Source organism: Typopeltis vanoorti, chromosome 3 (genome assembly GCF_054136105.1).
Source record: "Typopeltis vanoorti isolate ZY-2024b chromosome 3, IOZ_Tvanoo_1.0, whole genome shotgun sequence".
NCBI classification, from domain to species: Eukaryota; Metazoa; Arthropoda; class Arachnida; order Uropygi; family Thelyphonidae; genus Typopeltis; species Typopeltis vanoorti.
This window is the reverse complement of record NC_143551.1, coordinates 10466441-10483591: the sequence shown is the minus strand read 5'-3', so window position 1 is coordinate 10483591 and position 17151 is coordinate 10466441. Positions and strand designations below refer to the sequence as shown.

The window sequence follows — 17151 nt, the reverse complement described above, 5'->3', positions numbered from 1 at the left end:
TCCATATGCAAATTATTATTCCATAACTATTTTTATCATTATGGATGCTCAGAACACCTAAAACAGGTGGCTACCACTAGAAAGAAATCAATGAACCATAAATGCAAATAAGAAATCAAAATACACACCATGAGTATTTAAAAAAAAAAAAAAAATCAAAATAAGATGTCATTTTAAAACATTACTCTCTGAAATTGTAAAAATGCTGTGCACTGCCAAATAAAAATGACTACCATGATTATGAGATGTAATCGACCAACCTTATACCAGCAAAGGTTGGTCGATTGGTAGAGCCTCTGCTACTAATGGCTCATGCAAAAAGTTAAGCAAGTTTGAGCGCGGTTAGCAGCTGGGAGGAGTACAATCATTTGATGCTGTTGGCACACTCTCCCTCGAGGAGTCTTTGGACTCCCTGGAGGTGTCACATAATAATGTTACTTTAAATGAGATTTGTAAGTCAGAACAAGACAAACAAAAATATCTGTCTTTTCTCAATCGTTTATGATAATATCCATTTCCATCATTAACACAGCTACACAACATTGTCACTCTTACACACAGATTACCATTCCTCCCATCATAGTTTCTTTAACTGTGGATATCATACCAATTAATAATTTCTAGATCTATGATACCAAATGCATTTAAATGTAGGCTGTCTATTATACAAATCCATTCTTCTCTCATTCATTCCACACATCCAAAAACTCATCCGTTCCTTCTACAAAGAATGTGCATCTAGTCATTTGCCATTGTGGCCCTTAATTCATATCTAGGTAATATGAATATGATTTTCTCTCTCACTTCAATTATTTTTTCACATCCTCTCGCGTACTAAATTTTCCTAGTTAAGTCGTTCATCCCTATTAAATTTATGATCTCTTTTGTAACATTCTTTTGTTTTTCAACTGCATGTGCTATATTTTTAACTTTTGCTCTGGGAAAATAAAGTTATAACCCAGGCATGTTTTATGATAGTTGCCATACCAAATAATATCCTTTTTTAAATCAATTTTCCTTACCCTGATTCCCTGCTTGTTTTTCATTTTGCTGCTTAACTTTACTCTCCATGTTCCTTAAATGCTGCTCAACTTTCAGTGATTCCCACAACGGTTTTCTAATAATTTGTTTTAACCTTGCGATTTCGGAGGTTAAATTATTTTCAATATCCTCTTCAATACTGTCTTTAGCAGGGCAATCAATCTTGTTCTCAACTTAGCTGTTCTTGTTAGTGCTCTGTTTCTGGCACCATTTTACAGCTGCATTTAATATTGCAATAGCACAAAATATGTTATAAAAACACTAATAACTTTATAAACATGGAAATCTACACTTAATATACTAAAAACACTAATTTTTTTAAAGAGGAAAAAAGCAAAAAAAATTTTTACATGTTCACCTAAAACCCAAAATCGGCTTCCATTTTACAAGGATGTGGAAAGAAATTGGCAATGCCTTTAACTGAGCTATTCAAACTTAAGTTTCAGCTCTGATCAAGTCCCAAAGGAGTGAAAGGAATGCAAAGTAATTCATTTGTATCTAAAACTAGAGTAGTATAGTATAGTACAGTAAACTATAGTAACCAATTATAGATAAATCAGCATCTCTGAAATGTTACTGAGTTTCTTGGAAATGAAAGAAGGAAACAGTGCAGAGGATCCAGAGAAAAGGTACCAAGATAGTGAGTAGTTTATGGAATGTTTTAAAATAGATTTTATATAAAATATTTAAAATAGATAAAATATTATATTTAAAATAGATGAAATAGATTATAAAAATAGATTTGTGAGTTACAAAAGTTGGTTGGCAGGCAAAAATCAGGATATTGTACAAACAATTAAGTTACTAAAAAGTTTTATAGGATTGATATAGAGGAAATGTTTAACTTGTTTTTTTTTTGGGGGGGGGGGGGGGGGGAATTACTGGAAATTATAAATATGAAAATTGATAAGACATTCCATATACCTGGAGTAATTATTCTAATTACAGAATGACAATGATGTAACTACTGAAAGTACAGTGGCAGAAAATATCTAAAAAGCAGTTGGAGTAAATGATATTTGACAAGAAATGCTCAAACATGGAGGTATACATAATTTTCAAAATGCTTGGTCAGAGATTAAAATTTCATATGATTGCAGCAGAGATGTCATAGTACCAACTATTTAAAAAAAAATTTTTAAAAAAGGAAATAAAATGAGAATTACAGAGGAATTTCTAGTGAAAAAGTGTTCTTTGTAAGATTCATACAAAACATTATTTGGGGAAATGAGAAAAAAATTAATGAAGGGAAATTTGAATAAGCTGGGATCAGGCCAAATAAAGGTTGTCAGGTTTTCACTTCAAGACAGTTGAGAAATGACAAGGATCTGTAAATATTGTAGATCTGGTAAATGCATATAACAAGGTGCCAAAAGAAATACTGTTAAAAAAAACCACCACAAGTATAAGTGTATATGCAATATTGAGCAATAGTCTATATTTGAGTTGTAAGTTAAGAGTTAGAACTGAAGGCAGAGAATGGTTTTATGTTAAATCAAGCATGATACAAGATTGCAAATTATCTCCACTATTATTCATCATCTATGTGGGTTACATTATGAAGGAAAATGGCATTAAACCTGATGTCAAAATTGGAGATACTGATCTCTGCTCTTTACTTTGTACAAATGTTATTCTCTTAAATAAATCAGTACCAGTCTGCAGGATTCCTTAACTAAACTGAATAATAAATGTGGTATGAAAATCAGCAGGAAAAAGACTATGAAAACAGGTAGACACAATGAAAACAACTGCATCTTGAACAGAGAATGCTAGAGAATTACTTGTCCTCTAAAACATTTCATCTATTCAGGCACAGGTTTTAGTTAAGTTAGCATATTAAACATGGAAATAGACAACAGAATTAGCAAAGTTGGTATGACAAGTCAACTGAATGAATTTATACAGAATAAGAAAAATCAGTACCAAACTAGATATACATAAGACAGCCATCAAACCAATTTTAACTTATGGATCAGAGCACTGGGTTAGAAACAAAACAACTGGTCAATAACTAAACCCACAGATTATAGAAGGTGAACAAATGGCATTATCATTAAAAATGAGGATATTACGAAGGAACCTAACAGGTTAGCATTCAGGAATGTTCATGTGAGCAGGTGATATGGTCATTAAACAGAATGGGAGACTAAAGGTTAGCAAAACAATTTTATTTTATATGTGAAGATGAAAAAACACATGAGAACACTTAGCCATAGGTGGATTAATAGAGTAAAAAGTGCTGTTGAAAACTGAAATATAAGATTGACAATACTGGCATCCTGATGAATAACCGATTTATTTGAAGGAAAAGTGCTGATATGAAGTTATTAATGTAATTTAATATCCTGTACCACTTCAGAGTACTTATCAGGAATTTGATTTACATGGACAAAAATGTTCGTGAATAAAGCCAAAATGAGAAACAAAACTTTAGTTAAGGAAGACTAGTTTCATCTTAAATGCACACAGGACTTTAGGTGAATGGGGAGGGAGAGATATTAAGAGGCAGACATTAAATCCAACATTATTTTAAATGCCAAGTGTTTGTAGGAATTATGAATGGTTTGTATGTGCTAAAACCTGTAAATGATTTACTGATATTGCTGGCCTGGTTGGCTGAGTAGTTAGCGTATCTAGTCTCCAGCCAAAAGGCTGTGGGTTCGAATCCAGCTATGGGCCTGGATGTTTGTGATTGTCTGTGAAAATACTAGTGGTGGTGGTCGGCAGTAGATGGCATTGGTGTAGATGAAGGAGTTGCAGTTGGTGGACACTGAGAGTTGTAGAGCAAGTGCTCTCTCTCTCTCTCTCGATGAGTCTTTGTACTCCCTGGAGGTTATGTAATAATAATAAATTAAATGTTTATGCACTGTTCAAGTTATAACAGTATTTATGGCTAGACTAGGTAGATTTAAGAAGATTAAGAGCTTTTATTAAAATGACATTAAATATAATCCATTTCATAGTTACAATTTGTACATACTGCAATTAATCAACACAAATCACTGTAAGATAAATGAAAATCTTAACATTAGATGTTAAGATGTATCTCCATTACACAGCTTCAGATGTGTGTGACTGCATATAATACACACATAGGAATGCTAAGACTAGATTGAGAACTCAACATCCCTAATTCATATTTTGGTTGGGATTTATAGCTGAGGGGAAGTTTGTATCAAAAATACTTACCCTGTCGGTATACTTTCCAGCAGTACTCTCCTTGCCAGCTGCAACTATTTTATTCCAAAGGTTTTCTGGAACATCTGAACAATGATGGCATGATGTAATAGCAGAAGAATGTGGGCTAACAAGGTAAGGCAAACAAAATGGCAACCATTCATCCGAAGTTAAGTCCAATACTACTAGTTCCTCCTCCAACAAAATTACAAGAGTCTGGGGATTGTCAAAATCTATAAAAACAAAAGGAACACCACCATGTATACTTTTCTCCTTAATTTCATGTAGATTTATCATAACATTCAATTCATTAAACTTTAGTTTTAAATAAATGACAATACAAGACCACAGTAACACAGTTGACTTTTATAGTCTTAAAAAAACAAATAATAATACCAAGAGAATCAGTAGAAAACACCTGAGTTTGAACAAGCAAGTTTACATCTAACAAATGTAACACTTATATCAATGATGGATGTTGTTTTTGTAGTTTGTCATAACAATCCTATACAAAAATTATCATTATATTATATAAAGTAGGTTCATAGAGTTCAAAGACTCATTGTTGGAGACCCAAACTATCCACACAATTTATCATACTTCTCCTTGAACCCATTAACAGACAAAGCACTCAACTGAATGGCAACCCATTTCCACTCATTCAACTCTCCAAGCAAAAAAATTTTGTCTTCACCCTCCTCCCTCACTAATCACACCTTTATTCAACTTCCAGAGATTACCTCTTGTGGCCCCTCCAGCCAAGTGTTGAACCATTTCCCCTACATCAATCCTATAAAACCCTTTACATAACTTACATGTTTCTATCATATCCCTCTTTTTCACCTATCAACCAACTTCTGCAGTCTACACACCCTCAATCTATGCTCATAAGGATCATTTCACAGAACACTCACCATCTTGGTTACTCGCCTCTCAATCCTCTTCATCACTTACTCATTCCCAACAAATTCAGAAGACCAGAACTGAGTACAGCAATCCAGATGTAGGCATATCATGACCTTCCTTATAAACAGAAATAACTTTCTACTCATGTGTTCTTCAATAGCCAAGTAATCTTACGAGCAACCTTCAATTGTCTACCACCATCCCTAAATCTCTAGCTTCATCTATTTCCAACAACCTACAGAAACCAATGCAAGCAAGCGCTCTAGATGATCATTTCAGGCCATTCAGGACTTCATATTTTGCAAAGCAGTGTATGTACACCAGAGTCCCTTCCCCCAAGCTTGAAATTATGTCTTCCTACTAACTTTCATAGCCAGTCTTTCATTCCAAATGTCATAGAAATTACATGGTTAAAAGATTTGTAGATTAAACAATCTGCATAGAAAGAATTCAGCTTTTAATTTAATCACATGTACTGAAATTAGTATAAATGCTGTTTATACATGTTCATGCAAAGTTATATTTTGCATGTGTCATGCATCTGGTAGTAGTTTGTTTGACCTTGTACCATGTCATTTCTGTTTCAGGTGAGCAGGCATTTTTCTACACATTCAGCAATCTATATGATGACAATTTAATCTTTTCAGCAGAAGTTGTGTAAAATTAATATTTGTGAACTGTCTACAGTAATGTTTTGAGGTAATTTTCATATCTCAAAAAGTTTGCTTTTAAAAATATTATCCATGACATAAATGAGTTGATTTCTATGCCCAAGTGAGGTGTATATAAATATTTCATGGGTGCAGTCAGTACCCCCCCCCACTTATCTCCACACCAATAAACTTCCACTTGAATTTATTTTGCGATTATATACAAGTCTATTGGAATGGATAAAAGATGACACTTTTCATTCTTATACCCATCCAATATAGTCATAGTATAGGAAACTAATACTGTTACAACCATAAAATAATCAGTTTGTTGTTTTTTATATATCATTTTGGAAAAAAAGTTCAAGATTGTCTAATATGACACATCACCTTTCAGTCTCCAGTAAAGGCTCATGAAGTGGTTTAAAGATTAAAGTCAGATAACTGGCATGAGATCTCTACATCATCTTTAAGGAATGCAGAAAATAAACAGGTGCTTTGACCTAATATCCAATCCTTAACATGGCATGCTTCATTAGTAGATATCCACTGAGTGCTGAATGAACAAAGATGGGATGGCAATTTGGAACTTATAACCAAATTGTACTCTATTGGCTTAAATAACATGGTACAAGATGAGATTTCATGCTGGCTGGAGAGACATCCAATTAAACATGGTCTGCACTGTGTCAGTGAACCAGAGTGAAAAGTCAGCTACTGGAATATAAAAACACAACAGAAGAAAAGAAAGCAGAATTGAAACTGATGTTAGAATATGATATATTAAAATTAGTTCTTTGCTTTACACAGAGCTACTCTAAAGACAAATCAAATGCAAGATTCTTTGGCAAAATCAGCAATAAAAAGGCCAAAACTCTGAAAATAAGCAGTAACATAGAAAACCTCAACTGCATTCTTGAATGGAGAACTTATGGATCAAGTAAAATATTTGGATATTTAGGCAAGCTATTCAGCTATTTTGTGAAGACAGCAAATTAAATTCTGTATTTAATTTGTTATCTGATGTAACTAATACTGTTACAACCATAAAATAATCAGTTTTATATATATATATATATATATATATATATATATATATATGATTTAATTAGATAATAGACAAATGAATTAGCAAAGCTGGTATAGGAGGAAGCCAACTGAAGAAATTTATATGGAATAACAGAGAATTTAGTAAAAAAAAAAAAACTAGCTGTATATAAGACAGTGTTCAAGACAATTAACTTATGGATCTGAGAATTAAGTTAGAAATAAAGCACTTGATACAAGACTGAGAGACCATAGATAGTGGTCTAGTCTTTGTGAAAAATTTTGGAAAAAAAAGTGAACAGAAGGCACTAATGACATTAAATATGACGATATTAGGAAGAAACTTGACATTAGCATTCAAGACCATCAGCAACACTAAGGTGCTATGGTCACTTACACAGAATGGGAGAGGAAAACTAAACAAAACATGTTTGATAGCAAGATATCAGATGACGTAAAGAGACTTAGAGAGACAAAGGATCTATATGAACTGATTCAGTCAGCTCATTAGAAGACCAAAATATTAAATATGACAATATTGGAATGCTGACAAGTAACTGACTAATTTAGAGGAAACTGCTGATAGATTAGGGATATCAGCTTGGGTTTTGAAAGAAATGTGCAAGGGAATTGGCAATGCTTCTGACTAGGCTCTTTTAGTCTCAAGCTCTCTTAGTTCCAAAGGAGTGAAAAGAGGGCAAAATAATTCCCTTGCATAAGGGAGGTAGGTTCAAAACGCAGCAAATTACAGAGCAATATCTTGGAAGTGGCAGTAAAAGTACTAGAGAAAAATTGGTCAAAAATAGAATAAGAATGAGTGAATAAGAACATGATACTATATGAGGGAGCACCATAGCTTTGTTAAGGGTTAGTCATGTCTTAATAATTTACTAACTTTTTATAATACAGTGACAGCTAAGTTGGATAAAGAAAATGGCTATACAATGATTCTGCTGGATTTTGCAAAGACATTTGACTGAATACCACATGAAACTCTTATGCAAATTAAAACAAATAGGGATGGATATGAGGGTGGATGCTGGACATTAAAAAGTGGTAAATGGAGCAAAATCCAGGTGAAAGCAGGTGACTAATGGTGTGCCGCAAGGTTCTGTGCTAGGACCACTACTGTTTAATTTGTACATAAATGATATAGGAAATAACCTGAAAAGAAATATAGTTGTTTTCTGATGATGCAAAATTAGGTATGGTAATAGTTATTCAAGGTGATCTGGAGAGTTTGCAGGATGATTTAAATACTGTGTGCATCCTGTACATTGGAGAAACAGGATGCACAATTCCTATTAGAAAAAAAAAGGAACATAAATGCCACATTAAATATAATAACTATGGTCAAGTTGGTCTTTCTGATCATGCCCTGAACACTTTACACAGAACTAACCGGAAAAGAACCTGTTTACATCACACCATAAGGGGGCCTGCGAGATTCTTATCAAACACCCTAATCTTAATAATAACGATGGTCTAAAAATCCCAAGCATATGGAAGGCACACATTCTACCCACTTAACTTTTCTCCCTAAGAGTTATTTATCAATAGGACCAATGCTAATCCAGGATCCTAAATCTAACATAACATTGTCATGTTAAATTAGGACAATTTTTACTGTAAAAAAACTATCGACATGAAAGAATGTTTCTCTGATGTTGTCTTAAAAAGAATATAGCTTTGATGTGGTTAATTTTTTATTTATGGTAATTTTATTTTCACTAGAGGTCAGGCTAGTAGAATAACTGTTGATCAAATCATTGTCTCTTCAGCATATTATGTGAAATGTAATTTAATTCTGAATGTTTATTTTTATAATTCCAAACTCCTCTAGTTCTTTCCTTTTTCTCCCATTACTTATATTTGTGAATGTTGCCATTTTGTGTGCTTAATATACAACTTATTTCCTTTGTTTCATGGGAATGGAGTGCAGGGATAGCAATTTTACCCTAAATTCAGTATGCATCAAACCCTGTGTTATAATGAACAATGTGGTCATGGGAGGTTTGCTATACTGTTGTATAACAATTTGTTCAGTGAATAAAGGAATTAACATTAAACTTGATGATGGGCAGGAAATTAAACAGTGATGTGGACAAGTTTTAAAACTGAAAGTTGGGAAATGCATCATTAAGGAAGAAATACAGGAATTTGTTGAGTCACCATAGAGAACAGTTCACAGAGTAAAACGTGATGCGGTTAATTTAATACAGCTAAACTAACAAACATTCCAGGAGATCTGGGAAAAACTTAAGCTAATAATGCACAAGTACCTGCAATATTTCTGTTTAGGATCATGAATAGCCAATTACAATCACTGTGTTTCTCTATGAAGATCACAGATTCATACAAAAAACAAAAGAAATTAGTCATGTTATTGCTGATAATGCTTTGTAAAATTAAAAGATGAATTTTGAAACAAGACATGTAATTGATGATTTGGTCTCCTGGGTTCCAAGGGGATAAACATGCAGATTTGGACTCCCGGGTTCCAAGGGGATAAAGAAGCTGTGGAAAGGGTGCAAAGAAGAGTTACAAAGATTATATCTGGATTATGGGATTTAGATTATGAGGACAGATTATGAGTATGTGTATTGCAGACTGGTTAACAGGAGAAAGAGGGGTGATATGATAGAGGTCTATAAACTTTTGAATGGGTGTTATAGCATTTCAACTGATGAAATTTTTCGTTATATGGAAGGTGGGGAGAGAACACTTGGGCATCCATGGAAGTTAAATTTATTTGCAATCAAGAAAGGGGTAAGAGCTAGGTTTTTCTCCCAGACAGCAGTGAGTGAGTGGAATAATTTGCCCTTAAGGGTAGTGAGTGCATCTAGTGTGAATGAATTCAAGGGTAAGTATGATAGCTGGGTTGGGTAATTTACAGCCTCCCTCGATGAGTCCTTGACTCCCTGGAGGTCTCAGATGATGATAATTTATGCAACTGAGCAGAGCAAAAATGAGCATCCCTAGCAAAGAAAAACATCCACAAAAGTTTTAAAAACATCCATCTAATGTTAAAGTTATCTCAGAACATGAAAGAATCTGAAAAAGAAACAAAAAACTGAATGGTAAAATCTGAAAAATAAAATAAATGGCTCAGCCAAAGAAGCATGTGGTAAAATCACTTCAAAGACAGAAAAGTATAACATGGTGCACACAGCAAATTGTGCATGTCCTCCTAGAGAACAATGAAAAATTAAAGAAAGGTGTGCTGTGCACATAAGTAAAATTGTAGGAGAAATAACTGGTCTACATAGTGATCTAATAATGCACAGAAATATACACATGCAAAACTAAGTGTTCTTTACACCATGGAATGCTTAGGCAACTAATGTGATATCAACAATTATATATAGCCTGATTGTGAATATATTATTCACATGCAAATTGTTTGCTTGCACTTGGAGAAAACTATTAAACATGAATATAATTTCTTTCCAAGTATAACGGCTCTTCAATTAAAAGGTTAAGACATCACATTATCAGTGTCAGACTGTGGAAAGCTAAACCAGATTTATATAGGTAAAAAATAGAATTGGTATTCCTGCAGCCTCTCTTTATTGTACTTGCCTTCTCTTGGACAAAAAAAAAAAACAGTTGAAGAGGTGCAAGAACAATTTTATGTTCTTTATAAACCAAAAAAGTTTAGTTCAGTTCAGCAGATTCAACACTAACCACCAAATCTTCTGATTGAAGAATCTCTTAAACAGATGCCATTTTAAATTATAGTACTTATTCAAGCATGCTCAAACACTACTACATCACTAAGTTGAACCAGAATGACTTTCCTTACTCAAACATTCGGAAAATTCTGATCTGCAATTGTATTTTTTTTTTTATCATATTTTATCAATTTTATGTTTACTGTACTTATATTACTCCAGCATGAGGTTCTTATCTCTTGCAATCTATTGTTATTCCACCTTTTCGAATTACCATTTATACTGAAGATCTGTTTTAGATTGAAATTACTGTACATATGCTAATATACAGCCTTTAGGCTCTTAATGCAAGACAGGAGCACATTGCCAAGTCCAATCTGCTATTAAGAATGACAGGTGAGTCTTACCTTACTGATGACTAGTCGTTGCGATAGTAATCCTGCTCAGTACGAGAGGAACCACAGGTTCAGACACTTGGTACATGTGCTTGGTCGAGTGACCAGTAATGTGAAGCTACCTTCAGTGGGATTATGACTGAACGCCTCTAAGTCAGAATCCCATCTATCCACTGCAATGATACTGTTCATGCCACACGTGTTGAAAGGCAGCGCTAGCCAGAGTTGCTTTTGTACTGTTTGCACTCTGGCGATGAGGCCACTAGAACAGAAGCATCATGGTAGCCATTGAGACTATGCAGCAGCTGTGCTTCCTACGCCACACCATTCAGGTGTGACGTGCAGCCACCAAAGCATCTGCAGGCAATTCATACCTAGTATGGTGGCTGTTCTTCTAAGCACAATACCGACCCAGACCAATACCTGGGTCATCTGCAGATGATTTTCTTCGTTTTCTTCAGAAAGATACATATGTATATATATGACCCTCGTATAATGCGGATGTTAGGTTCCATAGAAATGTCGCGTTATATAAATCGCTTTATGTGAGACTCAGATCACATAGAAAAAGTAGGGTTATGTTCTGAAATCGTTTTTTTTTAAATTATATAAACAACAATGACATACCAAAGAAAAAATTTTTTTTTATTTAATTAACTTACAAATTACAAATTTTTTTAACTTACAAATTACCTGAATAATTCAGGTAATTTGTAAGTTAAGAAAACAAACCATGAAACAAATACATAGTATAAACTTATAAAATTAAAAATTGTAAGTAAACTTCATTGCACATAATGCATAAATGTTTTAGGCAAAATAAAATAAAGTGCATATTTTAATCGTTATCACTATCTTCAAAAAGAAGATTTCATAGATGTTCTTTCTTTATGAGTGGTCGGACATAGTCATCACTCGAAATCTCTTGGACATCATTTGTATAATTCTCATTGCATACTTCGGCTGGTTTAGTTATCGAGAAGTTAGTAATAGGACCCTGCTTACCACTATGTTGCAATTTTTTTATTAAGTTCATAATATGGAGCTAAACAATCCAATTGTCTTGTGAATTTTCTGGGAGCGCTCCATTGAGCGATTATTATCCGTAAAATAACTTCCTTTTTTTGCCAACTCCAATCCTTCTGCTAATTTCTTTAAACTGAATTCTTTCACAGATTCATCACAATCAGAATCTTTGGCAGAACTTTCCCTGCCTTTTGGTTTGACGTCATCTATTAATCATACCAGTTCCTCCTCATTTAAATCTGTGTCAGCAATTAATTCAATAATTTCATTTTCAACCATATCGCAAAAGCCCTAAGTATCCATTACTATAAAAGTTAATTTTTTACATAAAAAAGCAATACATATTGTATGTGACTCACCAGAAAATAAAGTGCTCACCTTAAGATTAGCACACTTATAATTTTTATTGTGCTTTCCTGGCAGAAAACGAAGACAATTTTCAATAATAAACACTTTATGTGGTAAACAATTGACATACATGCGTGCTAAAAGGTATTTCCCCTAATATAAATTCGCTAATTATAATTACATCTGCGATATAGGCAGACACAAATTTAACGAAGATAAAATTTGATTTTTAAGTCGCATGGTGAAAAATATATGAAAAGATAAAGGGTTACTGCAATTTGTCAATGGTGTTATATTGAAACCACGTTGTATAAGTACCGTGTTATACGAGGGTTACCTGTACTTTAAATAATAAGTATTTAAAATAAAAAAATATTTCATTAAAATTAAATAGTTTTATTCAATGATTTTCATGTTTTGCTTGAAAATAGGTTATTGTTCATATCGGGTTTTCACATCTGGAACCATTAATCTATATTTTCATATACACTATTCTTTTTTACACTTTTCATTTACACAGTTCTTTCTGCATAAATGAAACCAATTTCTGGAACACCAATCTGCCGTTTAAATGGAGAATTGGGTGTATACAAGTTTAGAATTTGAAAGTTGCCATTACTACTTCCTAAAATACCTTATAGAATTCTAACTGAAAAGTTTATGCATCATATAATCTAAATTGCTCATTATCAGTCTGAGATTTTACAAAAACTTACCTGATTCATCATTCAAGTCACTAATAACAAAGAAGTCGATTACTTTTGATGTAAAATCAAGTACCTGATGCTTGCTGCCACTTAATATTGTTAAAGAATTTTTCTCTCTATAAGAAGCTCGTGTAAGACCACCAGAAAAAATGTAGAAATCGTCTCTTTAAAAAAAAAAAAGGAAAAGAAAAAAAATCACTTTCAATTATCATTTGAAAACTAAATCTACACATTAATATCAACTTGTTTTAAAACATATCACTCCCATATATGAAAAACCCATAAGGTCTATAGTACAACTATCTGCTTCAAGTTAGGGGGAGGGAGAAAGAATTTCCTGGTAAATACTAACACAATAGAGAAAGACAAGATTTTAATACCAGTTTACTATAAAACGTTTCTTCCAAATTGGTTCATTAGATGTTGGGTATCCACTGATTAAGCTCATACATTTTACTGTATTTCAGAGTAACTGCTTCTGCCCATATTTTGGTCACTCCTAGTGTCTTCTTGTATTATTTTCACTTCTAATAGCTATTCTGCTAATCATATGTTTATTAGCTTTCCATTGGTGGAAAACTACATGCTTTCCACCAATTCTTTTTCCTTTAGAGTATCTCCATTTTTAACATGATTATGCCAAAACCATCTACTCATCTCTAATCTTGGGTCACCTGCTCTGCTTCTAACTGAACTCTCGGCATTATTAAAACTAAAGTGAATACTTTGTACACTGTATAAAAATTGATCGTCTTGTATACAGATAGCATTCTATTTCTCGTGTTCCTTCATTATAAGTTGATTAGACTTGCTCCATGCTATGGTAGGCATGTGTTTCCAGATTTGCCATCTTCATAAAAATTTCACATAATTTTCTTTCCTGCTTTTCTTAATGCAGCCTTTCATATAAGCTTAGTTACAATTATATGATTTGTTGCAGGACTCGATTTATGTAAAGTAAAGAATTGAAGAAGTTAACACTTTCAATCTGGAATAAAGTTATGATGCAGCCATCTGATGAATCTTATAGCATCCAAAGGATTATTGTGGAAGGTCCATATTAACCATTATTGACAACACTTTTTCTCTGAAGTCTTTCACAAGACACTGTGTGTCAATCAATTCCATTCATTCACCACTCTCCAAGCAAAAAAATCCTCACGTCTCTACAAACAACTTACAAATAAATTCTATGAAACTCCCTTTAAATAACTTGTTTCATTTTACACACTTTTCTGCCCATCAACTAAATTTTTAAACTTCACAAACACTCCAATATATGCTCACAAGGGAGTGTTCTACAAGCTTATCACAACACTATGTTGCAAAAGTGTCTAGATAAACTGTATTTCCGATCGCCACAGCATTGCTGTCAAAAAAAGCTTGAGCCTCCTTTTCACTGTTATTAGAGCCACTACCTTTTAAGTGTAAGCCCTCCACTAAGTTCTGGTAAACTGCTGATGGAATTAATTTCCAGTCCTCCTGTAGTGAACAGCTGAGGAGTGTTAGCTGGGAGAGTCCTATCTACAACTTTCCTCCAAATCAATCTGTTACCTGTCAAGACTCCAACATTATCAGATCTCTTTTTTTTCTATCTTTTAAGGCACTTTTTACCATATCAATCCACCTATATCTTGGTCATTCTCTGGATCTTTTCCTGCCAACTTGTTCTGCTAAGTTTTCCTCCTCCATTCTGTTTAAGTGACCACACCACCTGAGATTGGTTCTGCTAACACATTCCTGGATGCTAACAATGTCAAGTTCTTTCCTAATATCGTTTTTAATATGATACTGCCATTGATACAATCTGTTCATGCCTCTAATTTTTCTCAGGACTCGCATATCTGTAGGCTCTAGTCTTTGATCAGGTGTTTTACATCGAACCGAGCTCTCAGATCCATAAGTTAAAATTAGTTTGAACACTCTTGTATACAGACAATCTAGTGTTTCAACTAATTTCTCTCTTATTCCATATAAATTTATTCAATTGAATAAATTTATATGGAATTAATTCTGTTGTCTATTTCCATATTTAATTTACCATCTTTACTAAAAATTGTGCCTAAGTAGCAGAAATGATTTACTTGTTTTATAGGCTCTCCATTAACAATGCAGCTGATATTTTCAATGCTTCTGCCTATTTTCATAGTCTTCGTCTTGTTTATTGCTGACCTTCATACCATATCTGTTACAACAGTTATTCAATTTAGTCAGGGAATGTTGCAGACTTGTAGATTTATTTAGAAGTATAACATCGTCCGCATAAAGCAAAAAAGCTGACATCAACATCTCCAATGTTGATATCAGGTTTAATACCACTTTCCTTCATAATGTGATCCATATAGATAATGAATAACAGAGGGGATAATGTACATCCTTGTATGACACCAGATTTAATATTAAATCTATCTTCCTGTACTTCCTTCAATTCTAACTGCTGACTTACATCTCAAATAAAGACGAAGTACTACTTGTTATAATACCCCACTGACACCATACAACTGTAGTATTTTGAATTGCTTCTCTCTTTCTCACTTGGCACCTTGCCATATGCCTTTTCCAGATCTACAGAACTTAAATACGGATTTTTGTTATATTCCCATGAATTCTCAACAATATTGTAAAATCAAAATCTGATCCTGACAGTCTATTTGGCCTGAATCCAGCTTATTCTTCACCAACCTTCAACCACAATCCTTCTCAACCGTTTCTGAAGTATACTTGCATAAATCTTACCATGAACACTCAGCAGAGAAATACCTCTATAATTCTCACATTTGGTTTTATTTCCCATTTTTGGGTACTATGAGAGCTCTAATCCAATCATCTGCATAGTCCAGGACTTCTGAACTATACAGTGCAACCACTGTAACACTTTTATACTTCCATACTTGAGCATTTCTGGTCGAATATCATCTACTCTAGCTAGCTTTCCACATTTCAGACTTTTGATGGCTTTTTCTACTTCAAGTATGGATATGTATTCCTGATTGCATGCCTGGTCAGTGTTTTTTTTTTTTTTAACACTGTGCTGTCACTGATAGTTCCATTTAGCAATTTTTAAAGTAATTGCTCCATACATCAAGGATATCTATCCTCCAGTTTTTATGTTACCTTTATCATCTCTAATTTCTTTGAAAGAACAATCTGAGCTTCTTCAAACAAGTATATTTTGTCACATTCTTAATATCATTTTCTATGTTCTCACCAAAGTCTTCCCATGACTTTTGTTTAGCTAGTTTTACGCAATGTTCTTCTATTCTCTAAGAGCACAAACTGATTTATTTACCACAAACTTTTAATATGCTTTCTTTTCCTTCACTACCTCTAACTTCCTGTGTCTGCCATGGAGTTCTGATTTTTCTATCCTTGCAGATAACCTTGCCACTTGCCTCTCTGGCTGAATCAATCAATGTTTTCTTCAGGGCTTGCCAATAAATCTCCAAGGTTTGGTTCCTGTTCTCAAACTCTTTCATTTTTATTTTAATAATGTTTGTTTAGTCTATAGTTCACATGAGAGCTGTGCAAATTTTATTTGCTTTAAAACTTTCTGATATGTTCTTTTCAGTATGAAATTGAAATTTATCCTGCTCAAGACTAAATGGTGATCACTTCCAATTTCCAATTCTCAGTACACCTACTGCACCAGGGAGAAAACATCAACAATATCTTAGTCAATGAGACTTTTCTTATTCCTTGTGTCTTCTCTCCATGTGAATTTGGGCACATTTTTATGTCGGAACATTGTGTTAATAATAACCAGTCCATGTCCTAAGCAGAAATCCAACAGGTGTTTGCCATTATTATTAGCTTTGCTCTTTTCTCCAAATATTCCCAAAATATTTTTGTATATCTCACAATCATTTCCTACTCTGCTATTTAGATCCCCAACAAGGACCAACTTTTCATTTTTCATTGTGTCAGTTGCTTTTGCTAAAGCCTCAAAAAATTCCTCCACTTCTACCTTAGTAGAATTCTGTAGGTCCATAGGCACAAATAAGTCTTATAGTCCAGTTCCCCACATCATTCTACTTGAAATTGTCTGACATTCAAGAAATTGAGCCTCATATTTAGTGTTGAGTACTATAGCTACTCCTCCATTTCCTTGATTGTCATTGCCTGAATATAACATTTTGTATTCATTGCTGAGAAAGATCTCACCGGTTTCTTTTTTTTT

General features: G+C 33.6%; 1 protein-coding gene across 3 annotated transcripts in view; it reads right to left on the bottom strand.

Moving 5' to 3' along the window:
* LOC150107906 (lethal(2) giant larvae protein homolog 1-like) overlaps positions 1 to 17151 on the bottom strand; it is a 443798-nt gene that overhangs the window by 241006 nt on the left and 185641 nt on the right. For all 3 annotated transcript variants that reach the window (XM_090415428.1, XM_090415430.1, XM_090415429.1), the window contains exons 10-11: positions 12984 to 13138; positions 4234 to 4454 (exon numbers count right to left, since the gene is read on the bottom strand). In XM_090415428.1, coding sequence (XP_090271554.1) covers positions 4234 to 4454; positions 12984 to 13138 — 376 coding nt within the window. The remainder of the gene's footprint in view (positions 1 to 4233; positions 4455 to 12983; positions 13139 to 17151) is intronic.